Source organism: Lepisma saccharinum, chromosome 4, assembly GCF_977018435.1.
Source record: "Lepisma saccharinum chromosome 4, izLepSacc3.1, whole genome shotgun sequence".
Lineage (NCBI taxonomy): Eukaryota > Metazoa > Arthropoda > Insecta > Zygentoma > Lepismatidae > Lepisma > Lepisma saccharinum.
The window spans coordinates 65,758,659-65,770,713 of record NC_139232.1 but is presented as its reverse complement, the minus strand read 5'-3'; the positions used below and the strand labels follow the sequence as shown (position 1 = coordinate 65,770,713).

Here is a 12,055-nt window from a genome sequence, read left to right as displayed (position 1 = left end):
TCAAATATCAGACCTGTATGAGGAGCAATGCAACAACACATCTGTACTCCTCAGCCACTCTCACAATACTAACTGATATGTGATGCAAAAGCTCTTGCATCATAATTTGTTGCATAATATTGGGTAATAATTTGTTGCACAACATGATGCAAAAGCTCTTGCATCATAATTTGTTGCATAATATTGGATAATAATTTGTTGCACAACATGATGCAAAAGCTCTTGCATCATAATTCGTTGCACAACATGATGCAAGAGAAATAAACCAGAAGTAAACATGTGTGTGTGTGTGTGTGTGTGTGATGGGTGTGTGTGTGTGTGTGTGTGTGTGTGGGTGTGGGTGTGGGTGGGTGTGGGTGTGTATGTGGGTGGGTGTGGGTGGCTTTTTGGCCTAGTTTTAGGTGTAGCCAAAAAAAATATCAAGAGGGGCATATTTTTGACAAGCTTATGGACAACAATCTCACAGATGTAGCTTTTGTAAGTGTAGGCAAATCAATCTGAGGGGGGTCATACTTTCACAGAAAATTCCCGAGGGCATTTTTACAAAAATCTTGGATTAGACAGAGTACCACACTTGAGCAATAAGCTCATATGCACATCTTGAGCTAGGTTTAAGTGTAGCCAAATCTGCCTGAGGGGGGCTCATACTTTCTCGTCCCAGTAGTATATACTTTTATACTACAGACACATCTTTTAGTGCAAAAAGGGCGTCAGTCACACGAGGCTATAGCCAAGAAAATGCACAGTGAAAAGTGTACTTTAATGCAGAAAAGTACCTGAGTTACTGACTCGGGTCCTTTTCTGCAATAATCTTAGCCGTATTTATACGTTGTATGAACTGTGTACGCTAATCTGTAATGCAGCTCGGGGCGGTAAAAATACTGTCAAACTTATTGACACCAGTAACATTATTGTTTCGCAACGTGGTGGCCCCATGTCTACAAAAAATGTGCCATCTGTGAAAACTACCATGTGTTCCTACAAGAATAGGCAGTATTTTCAGACTTCCAAGTATCATTACTTTGAATACTCTGTTGAACATAAGGGTACTGTCAAGGTATCCGAATTCATCAAAGGTTTGACGTCTTACACCTTCTATCTGTCCAAAGGTGCAAGAATTGTAATTCCTACGCCACGTACGTTCCCAGTTGCACGTATGCCGATCAAGCTTACTAAATTGAAGGACACATGAACTACCTCGTCGTATGTAGCAGACGACGTCAAAGGATTTTATGAAGATATTCATCAGTGGCCCACTACACAAGGCAATGAAACAGACTCAGATGTAGAATAACACATGCATGTATGAGCTCGTACATTATTGTACTTCAAACACCGACAATAAAGTCCAGAAAGTGCAGTACACTGTTATTTATTGATGAATCGATAATTTTCTGTGGCATATATAACATAACCTAACCTAACCTAGCTTCTGTGGCAATGACAAACGGGCGTTTGTAGGATATTTCTTGTCTTATTTCTCACAGTTTTCACTTTTATTGCAGAAAGGTACCGGAGTCACAACCTTTTCATCTCCACTGTCTCTAGCAGCATACTGCAGGAGGGCGCATTGAGGGTTGCAAAATTAACTTTTCTTTATGCTGAATATTTGAGCCAACAGCGGTACATTTCTTTCTTACACTATCAATATTATACTATTTTTCTTGTTTTTCTCAGAATTGTGCAAAAGTAACTCAGGTCCCTTTCTGCAATAAGCCATTCAAATGTACTAGCTTACGAACTCACTGGATGGTGTTGGCATGTTATTCGTAACCAGAGGGTGAGATGGTTGAAGTCAATAATGCAATCTCATTAAGCAACTTAGTAGTGGACTTAACTGAAATAAGCTGCTTTGTAATTGAAATGTATTGTTAGTTGGTATGTGCAATTGTAACAATTTTGATAATCTGCCTCTTTTTGGGTCTTACAGAAATCCTGCAAACGAATACAGCGTTGGATGTGTTGAGCATGTCCTACTTCAACGGCAAGTGGGCTAAAAAGTTCGTCACCAAGAAGGACTATGAATCTTTCTACGTGAACAGCAGCAAGAGTGTTGCAGTTGATGTTTTGCTCGGTGAAAATATATACAGCTACACGGAGGATAATTACCTTAAAGCGAAAATCGTAAAATTACTTTACGAGGTAAAGTGATGTACTTTTATACATTGCAAGTAACATTTACTTAAGATAAAATGACGATAGCCTTTCAATGTATGAAAAACTTGACAGAGCTAGAGTCGACGAGCTGTATCTTTGCGGGTGAACCCTGCCCAAGCCCGGCTGCGCAGTAGCATGGGGGAGGAGCTACCGGCTGCGCGTCATTATCCTTGCGTTCTGTCCTTGATGACGACCACTCAAAGGGCGATTAGGTGACAACTACATAAACGAATCTCTCTCACACTCTGCGCGGAGTAGCCAAGGCCACCCGCAAAGATACAGCTCGTCAACTCTAGGGCTGTAATACGCTTATAACTTTTAAGTTTCACTGATGATCAAAATTCGTTTTAATTCAATCTTCTTAATATTAACAATGCAATTAGTTATACAAAATATCAACATTGTGCATTATATTATAACATTCTACCTAGATGAGGAGATAAAGCAATCAGGATGACGCAGGTTGATTAAGTTATTTTCAAGTGGTTTTAATATGATCTGTGAAAACAAATTTCGGCGTAGTCTTACGTCCGTGATCAGTTGATTCACTGATATGGTTTATTTAACATCGGATTTCTGCCGCTTTTGGCTAATTGCAAAATTGAGAATGAGTGATGATGTGATAAAGAGGGATACCCACAAACACCCACCCACATGCCCAGGCCGGGATTCGAACCCTGACATCGTAGAGCGCTGTGGTAACTACTGTGATCTGTGGTCAAGTACACAGTATAATGATATGAGAGAATACGAATTTCGGAAGTTCCGTAGATTTTGTTTGTATTAGGTATTTGGTAACTTCGTTGAAATACTAATGTATAGATGCAAAATATCTTACACTCAAACTGATAGAAAAAGTATATTACTGCTGTGCAAAGACAGAATCCCTCGATGACAGCCTGGTCTTATCTGTGGCCTGGTCGATAACTTGAGAGAATCATTTCATCATTCGTCCCCAGAAAAGTTTCAAGATTTGCTGTAAAAAGATTTTATAATAATATTTATCTATTTTCCATTTAGCAATACACTAATTTCACTATTTTAAAAGACCATCAACACCAAAGTCAAATTATCTCAATTCGCTGAAACAAATATCATCAGACAAGCTTTGTAGTATAATGAAAATACGAATAATTATAACGTCACAGCAATTCCGCATATAAAATATACGTGGGTGAATCAAAAAGTAAGTTACACCCCCTGTAAAAAACAAACAAAAAACATTAGAAAGACAAAAATATTGGACGAAAACGCATGAACATTTAACTTTCTTCGACATAGTCACCAAGGTGTTCCAAGCACTTTTCGTATCGTGCGACCAGTTTTTCGATTCCTTGTGTGTAAAAATTCCGTCCAATTTATTTCAACCACTTTGAGACTGCTTCCTGCACTTCCTCATCTCACGCGAAACGCTGACCCCCTAGGTCTTGTTTCAGAGGACCGAAAAGGTGGTAGTCACAGGGTGCCAAATGGGGGCTATAGGGAGGGTGAGACCACACTTTCCACTTGAATTTCTGCAGTAAATCCTGTGTGACACCAGCTGTATGGGGGGGTAGCGTTGTCGTGAAGAAGAACAACCCCATCACTCAATCTTCCGGGCCTTCGATCTTTAATGGCTTTTCTCTGCTTTTTTAAAGTCTCACAGTATGTTGCGGCATTGAATGTTGTTCCTCGAGGCACAAACTCACTGTAAACAACGCCTTCGGAATCGAAGAAGATCGTCAGCATGACCTTTCGAACCGTTGGACAGGTTTTGGCTTTTCTTGGTGGTGGCGAATCTTTGTGGATGCCCTCTTTGTCTCGGGAGTGTATTGATACACCCAGGACTCATCTCCTGTGATGATTTTGCTCAGAAAAAATGCGGACCATCCATGGAATAACGCCGAAGAAATGACAGAGCAGCATCAAAACGTTGATTTTTGTGTCGCGTTGTCGATAATTGCAGGCCACCCGACACGCGGTTCGTCGTTCACGTTCGATCTTCCCTCTTCGAACATCTGGCACCATTTTGCGATCATGGGGCGTGACATCGCATTCTCACCATACACCTCGACAATTTGGCGATGGATCTCACTCCGATTATGCCTTTGTGCCCACAAAAATCGGACGGCTGAGTGCACCTCAATGTTGAACGCCACCTCAATACGACGCTCCATACTCACACTGTGACTACTCGCATACTCAACCAGCTGATGCACGGCTGCTTCTGGTGTGTGAAGAAAACATTCCAGACAGTGTTGCCACCAAGCGTGATTTTTTTTTATCTCTCTTAGTACAGGAACACGGGTCGGGTGTAACTTACTTCTTGATTCACCCTAGTAGTTGGACTCTCATAATGAGAGTAACAAAGATACAAATTGGGGAAATATGACATCGACAATAATCAATAGAGAAAAGAAAAATTGTGCTCTAAAAAGACGATTTATATGTGGTTTTATAATTTCAGGGTAATCGCTTGAGCATGTTGGTTTTCTTGCCTGACGATAAGAACGGACTGAATAGTTTGATATGTAACTTGGACAGGAACGTTCTCAATAATGTGAATGGAAAACTGACACCCCACAAATTGCATGTATACTTGCCAAAATTCGCTATTGATACGGAAATTAAGTTGGACAACATTTTAGTTGAGGTAAGTTCAGTAGCGGAACTAACAGGCTCTGACGCTCCCAGCTTCAATTATACATCCCTATTCGTTAAAAGTTCTTTTTTCTAAAATTTAATGCACCTACCCATTTATATTAGGTGTGCACAAATAAGAAAAATACATAAAAGTAATTAAAATCGATGATAAAACTGCTATAAAAGTTAATAAGACAATACATAAACAATAGAAACCATGATATTGTAGCTTAAATGTAGTCATTTTTAATGGAAGTAAATTCTTGTGCCAATTTGTTGACTTCTAGTTTCGCAACGCCAGTCCACACATTTTTTCTCTATATTTATTTACTTACTGAGAAAATTTCCGAAAAGGCAACACAAATATCCATTTTACAGCTTAGCCAAGATAAGAATGCCTCCTACAAACTCGTGAACTAAAGTGCACAGACATTTGTTTTCTCGTCTCGGTTCCCTTTCTATACTGCCTGTGAACCCTGCGACTACAACGCCACAGGATCATTCGTGTCTTTTTCAAGCTCTACTCTTAATTCGTACTCTTAATCATTTTTATTTAGAAACTTCTCAGCTGGCAAAGACGCCCCAGGTAGGAAGAGATACAGCATACAGCAGAGCATACAAATTAGCATTTTGTTTTCTATTATCGGAAGGGCCGCAAGTCTATCAAATTAGCTATCCGGTGCTTCTTTTTTTTTTTCTTTGGTCCGAAATATTCGTTTTCCTCCTTATCCTCGGGTGAAATGCTGTAAAGTGCATAGATGTGGAGCAGTTTCGTTAATAACCAATTCTCCGATGTCTGTCTCTGTATTCGTGCGTAATGTGTACAATCAATTTTTCATGACCACGTGTAGTTCGATTAAGAAACATTTTTCTCCCCCTACAATGAATTCGTAGGGACTTCCCGATGGCGCAGTGGTAGCGTCGTCGCCTTGTAATCAAGGGGCTCCGGGTTCGATACCCGCTGGAGGCACATAGTGGTTCGGATCCCACTTTAAACAGTAGGTCCAGTCCCGATTAGCCTCTCTGTGCATAAAGTGGACTTAAAACAACAATTCAATCAATCAATCGCAGTGCGTTCGTTTTGGCTCTGGGCCGAGATACCGCGTGAACTACTTTAAACAACTCTCATAACACAGGTTAGTGCTCGTTATGCAATATAAATATAATTGTCTACATGCTAAAGATATGTGCGTAAATAAGCGAGACGTTACGGGGCGATAATGCCATTATCTACCACCTGTCACGCGCTATCTCGGCCCAGAGCCAAAACGCACTGTAGAATGTATACGGTATTTCTTGCTTAGATTTTTATTGAGCTAAGTTTCTTATATTGCTTTATTTTGTCTTATTTTCATTCATTTCTTTCAGCTTGGTATTAAAATACCTTTCAGAAAAGGTGATTTCGGAAAAATATGTCCTCGTGCTGACAAAGTAGAAGAAGTGCTGCACCATACCATATTAGAGATTGACGACAGAGGGGCAGAAGAAATGAAAGTTACTTCTTGTAAGTACAACTTTCATAAACCCCTGGGTTAATGTCGGCGTATATTGTGATAACTTATCACGAACAATCGATGCAAAATCAAATCTTCTTTGGTTCGACTTTGTGACTCGTGGCTCCAACTCTTTCCTTAATTCTACTATTTGAATTTCATTTTTCCTCCATTTCCTTTTTCCCTTTGCTTTCTACTTCTTTCTTCCTATTCACTTCCCTTCACTTCACTTTCTTTCCTTTTCACTCCTGGCCTTACATTATCCTTCCCTTCTCGTACTTTCCATCGCTTCCCTTACTTTCATTCTATTCATCTCCTTGCATTTTTCTTCCATTCTCCTTCCTTCCCTTTCCTTCCTTTCGTTTCATATAATTTCCTTCTCTTCCATTCGCTCCACGTTATTTCACTTTCTTTCTCTTCCTCTCATTTCCATCCTACGCTTCCTTTCCTTTGTTCTCCTTTCCATCTTTGCTTTCCTTCCATTTTCTCCCTTTCCATTCTTCTCCTTTCATTATCCCTCTGTTCCCTAAATTTCCATTCCTTTCCTTCGCTTCCCTTACTTTCTCACTTTTCCTCTGCATTTCCTATCTTCTTCCCTCCATTTCCATTCTTCCTTTCCCTTCCTTTGCTTCTCTTTTCATCATTTTCTTTCACATTCTCTTTCCTTCCAATTTCCCCCTTTTCCTTATCATTCTGCCCTTGCCTTCCTTGCCACCACCCACCGACTCGATCAACATTCCTCTACTGTTCCTGGTTTCCGTGTCAGCATGATATTTGGATCAATCCCATTTCAGTCTACTCACCCTAATAAATGATTTTAACTACAGGGTGATTCATATAAAACTGACACATGTCATTATAAATATATGCGAACAACAATAAATCTAGCAACAAGTTATTACATCTTACATGTAACATAAATATGGATTTTAATAACCTTTACATTACATGCTGAAAATATCCTTCACCCCCTCGCGTCGTTCCTTGTCCCTGGTTGTTCGTTCGGGTATGCTGTTCTCAATACCGGCTATATCGTATGTAATGCTCTCTTTCAAGTCGTCGAATGTCAGAGAGCGTGTAACGTACACTGGAAGATGTCGAAGTGGGGTTCAAGTCAGGTAATGTCGGTGGCCATAAGCTTTTGGAAATTATCCGGTCATTGGATCAGCGCGAAGGACTGATTTTGTACATGGCACGTGGAGTCATCCTGTTGAAAATATATTTGACACAGCTCTATGTCATTCAATTTCTCAACAAGCACCATGACAATTCATGGCGTCTACTGAATTTTCACAGCGACTGTGACAATATGACGACGAGAGCTTCCAGATCCTTCACAGCTGCGCACTCTCTTGAGAATATATAAATCTCCCAGATGATCTGCGTCATGCGAGATTAACACGGAGCAATACAATATATTCCTATTGCAATAAAACGTGAATGAAATGTGTTGGTTTTATGTGAATCACCCTGTATAATCCACAATATAGTTAATATACATTCCAATTGTGTGCAAATAAATTATTGTCATTTTCTTTTCTCAGCAGATGGCCCGACATTGGAAGTAAGAATTCGGCATCCTTTTATGTTTCTTATTCAAGAAGAAAGAACGAAATCGATTATTTTCATGGGAACAGTCAGAGATCCAACCAAATGGTGATGCAAACATATCACGGTGCAAGGTTTGCTAGAAAAGTTTATAGGACTAACGTGTCACTGGAAGAAAAAAATACAACCACTTGTTTTTAAATATAAAAAGTGAAATGTTGTGTTGTTTTTCTGTTATATTTTCATTGATACCAATCATAACAGGTTTTCTCCCTGCAATAAAAATGGGGCAACTAGATCCTGAATTGCTCGAGTTTCCCTTGAAAATCCTTACAGTTAGACAACGCCTTGCAGAGAAGCTAGGATCTAGGTGTTCCGTTTTCATTCCCCGTGACTGTACATGTTTATAACTTCTCTTCCGTTCTTTTATTTAGGAATGGCACATTCTCGGTCTCGTCTCAAGTTGTAAATTCTTGCCTCGTTTTCAGTCGAGTCTCAAAGTACAAAAAATATAAACAACGTGTCACTGCACAAGACTTCACAGCTTATAGAAAGCATTAACGCAAGTAATCTTTCATGATAACGTTTTCATGTGTGACGCTTCGACTCGACGCTACGAACCCTGTAAGAACGGGATTTTATCCTGTATACATGCGGAACCACGCAGCACAGTCTCACCATAGTCACTAATAGACTGACTTTGCGATTGCTATTCACAAAATTGCATCTATAATCAGGTAGTTATCAATTGATATGTCTGAAGAAGCAGAGTGAAGTAAATTTGGTTTGGTTAATTGTTCAATATCTTATCAAAGTCTCGAAAGAGAATGAGCGTCTCTGACAAATAGGTCTCCGTCTCGTTCTGATTTACAAAGACTTGTCTTGTTCTCGGTCTCGTCTCGAATTTTGAGACAAGATCGAGACTGTCGTCTTGGTACTGTCTCTACTTTTATTGTATAGTTGACTTACGTAATGTGCCATTGTAGTTCTTAATATAATTTTTGTACATGTAAGAGTTACAATGCACTTAAATTGAATCAATCAGTACATTGGAAGAGTAAAATATTGTTTGAATGTCAGCCAAGTGAAAAATATTTTTAACGTTCAGGGTAATTCAAAATGAATGGTGCAAGTTTACACAGTTATTATGACGTCACTATTTGCGATAGAAAATCAAACAAGGCCTCAACATAAAAAGAAACTATGAAAGTTTTCTTCTCACTAAGTGAGTTTATTCTACTTTGCCGCTGTTCCACCAGGATCGCCAGTGCATGTTGCAAAATGGCTATTGACCAGTAGAAGGTGTATTGTGTGTTGGAGCTATCACGAACTGGTTCATTCAAAATGGTGCATAGACATTTCCACATGCGTTTTGGTAGTAATGCACATGTTTCACCCTTTGAAAGATATGCCAAATTTGTTAATTGTTAGTGTCTTTCAAACCATGGACAAATGACTTGCTGTCTCGTGCATAGCATGTACTTGGTTATCGTTTGGATGTTTACCGCATTACACGTGGTTTCCATGTTGAATCTTTGTAATGTGAGTCATGTGAGTAAAACTTCCACGGTTTTTCTTCATGTTGATGCCTTGTCTGATTTTCTATCATAAATGCTAACGTCATAATAATTGTGTAAAGTTGCACCATTCATTTTGAATTACCCTGTATATTAAATATATCTTCCTTAACCTATCAAAGAGGCAGAACGTCTTTACAAATGTCCATTGTAATAGGTAGAATAGATTCGAGATGCTACGGAAACAGAGGAGCATTGTCCTTTCTTAGGAATATTTAAATCATCATACAAATTACGAAACAACCCTTCTTGTAGAAAAAGTTAATGGTACGAAAAAGCAGGTGGTAGTTAATCCTTGATGTAATAATATTATTCAAATAAAAGAAGTGCTTGATTATTATTTTTCAACCATAGGGAAAATTCGAGAAAAACAAGTTGTGTGTTAAAATTGAACTTTAAATACCTTGTGTTGTAATTTGTATTACGTGGGAAATATTTATTTACACTTCAAGAAACAATATATGCAAAACATTAGACATGCTAAACTACAAGTGAAAAGATATAGATTTTATCACATTGCTGAAATTCATATTGTCTTGCGATTACTACATTCTATTTAAAGAGTTAAGCGTGACTAGAGAGAACAAAATGTTCGATTTGTTTAGTGGCAATAACAACAACCGTAATCCTCCGCCATCTTGTGTTTTGATTATCAAGTTTTTAATTATAACGTTCTGAGTTGTGAAATAAGTTTCAAGTGAATCCAAAGAATATTATCGTAATTGTTCTCATTGGCAGAAGATTCAGTTCTACCAAAAAGCTTAACGACGTGACAAGAAAATCGTACTGAGTTTAAATATGTTCTTGTCGGCACTGTCACTCGAAAAACATGAGTTTGAAAATAAAATCATCAGGTGGCGTTGTAATCAAAATCGTTGTTGCAAACAACAGTAATACATAATAATTTTACGGAGTTGGATATAATGTAAAGTAAATTAGTAAAAATAACACTTCACTATATTGGTAGCAGCATTTTGCATAATTGCAACACGTGTACAGTAGATAATCTGTGAATTTGCACAACGCACAAGCGATAGTAATCAGTGTAAACAAAAGTTACGTTTTCAGAAGTTTCCTTACAAGTTTATACAACATATCGGAAGGACATATCAAACATCTCTTCCTCAAAATGAATGTGCTAAAGCAGGGGTTTCCAACTGGCGGCCCGCGAAGCCAGTTTGCAAAATACATTAATTTTATGTATTTTTATTAAAATACGTTCTATTTATGGATTTCCTTAAACAACTGGCGTTTCTAACAGATATCACAGGTCATCTGAACGAACTGAACTTGAATCTGCAGGGGAGAAACCAGCTGGTGTCAGATTTAAGGGGAAACACAAATGGGTTTCGTAATAAACTGAAGATTTTCAACGTTACTTTTGAGAGGAATAACCTGGTCCATTTTCCAAGCTGTCGGCGGCTAGCAGAAGATGAAGAAACACTGGACTTTTCTGAATTCAGTGCAAATATTAAAGAAATAATGGATGAGTGTGATTCCAGATTTAAAGATTTTGAAGATCTTAAAAGCAGCATCCAGCTATTTAGCAATCCTCTTGACGTTAACATCGAAGAATAAGAAGCTTCTCTCCAACTTGAATTATGTGATTTGCAAGGCAATTTCCTTCAAACTAGGAAAGAAAAGGGGCCAGAGTTTTTCAAATACCTTTCAAAGGGACGCTTTCCAAACCTACGTAGTTTTGGGCAAAGAATGACATCGATGTTCGGCAACACATACGCGTGTGAAAGTGTTTTTTCTTCAATGAAGTTCATTAAGAACCGCTACAGAAATCGACTGGTAGATTCTTCACTGCTTCACATTCTGAGACTTTCAAATAGAGAAATTGAAGTGGACATTCCAAGTTTAATAAAAGAAGCAGATCGGCTTCAATTTTCACATTGAACACTTACTATGAGGGATTCTTATTTGTATGGTGTGTTTTTAATTTCTTTCAATTCATCCATAAGTATTGGGTTTTTGTGAAATAAATTCTAAATATACAATTTTGATTTGTGATTCCATTGTTTTTATTGCCTCATTTTAGAAATTTAGGTCATGCGAAAGTACTTCATTTTCAGTTCAGTACTCACAATTTTTGTAATTTTTAATCCCCGTCCCCTCTCCCCCACACAAAAAATGCGGCCCGTCAATCAACTGCTGGATATAATTTTGGCCCTCGGACCTTTTGAAGTTGGAAACCACTGTGCTAAAGGAATATCGATTAATCGTTCGTTGCAGAGTTATCGAAAACACTTCGAGACAAAGTTGAAAGAGCCATATTTCTTGCAGTGATGCAAATCTACAGAGCTATCACACATGAGCGTGTGAATCTTTGATTGAAGGATGGAACGAGGCGAATATATTTGTAGGCAATCGCATTTAATATTCTCCTAAATAGAGCACATAAAATGTATATTTGGCAATGTGAATCATCTTACCTTGTCTGCAATAATCTTGTGGATCAACCTTCCTCACAGCTTAAACTGGCCTTCATCTCCATATATCCTCAGTCACACTACTCTCTGGGTCTGCCCTGATAAGAGGCCATCCAACTCCACTGGTCATAGCACTCAACAGTAGGGGAAAAGCTTTGTAGTGCTATAAAAGAAAAAAATACATAACTTTACAGTGATGATAATGTTCACCCTAAATTGAGTC

General features: G+C 38.5%; 1 protein-coding gene across 3 annotated transcripts in view; it reads left to right on the top strand.

The window, feature by feature from the left end:
• The window catches only part of LOC145986532 (serine proteinase inhibitor 2.4-like), a 38,870-nt gene extending 30,830 nt beyond the window's left edge, over positions 1 to 8,040 (top strand). For 2 of the 3 annotated variants that reach the window (XM_083120653.1, XM_083120651.1), the window contains exons 5-8: positions 1,931 to 2,142; positions 4,604 to 4,789; positions 6,148 to 6,283; positions 7,817 to 8,040. In XM_083120653.1, the coding sequence (XP_082976779.1) occupies positions 1,931 to 2,142; positions 4,604 to 4,789; positions 6,148 to 6,283; positions 7,817 to 7,932 (650 nt within the window). In that variant the 3' untranslated portion in view covers positions 7,933 to 8,040. The remainder of the gene's footprint in view (positions 1 to 1,930; positions 2,143 to 4,603; positions 4,790 to 6,147; positions 6,284 to 7,816) is intronic. The other variant, XM_083120652.1, reaches the window with a different exon arrangement.
• The last annotated feature ends 4,015 nt before the right edge of the window (positions 8,041 to 12,055 follow it).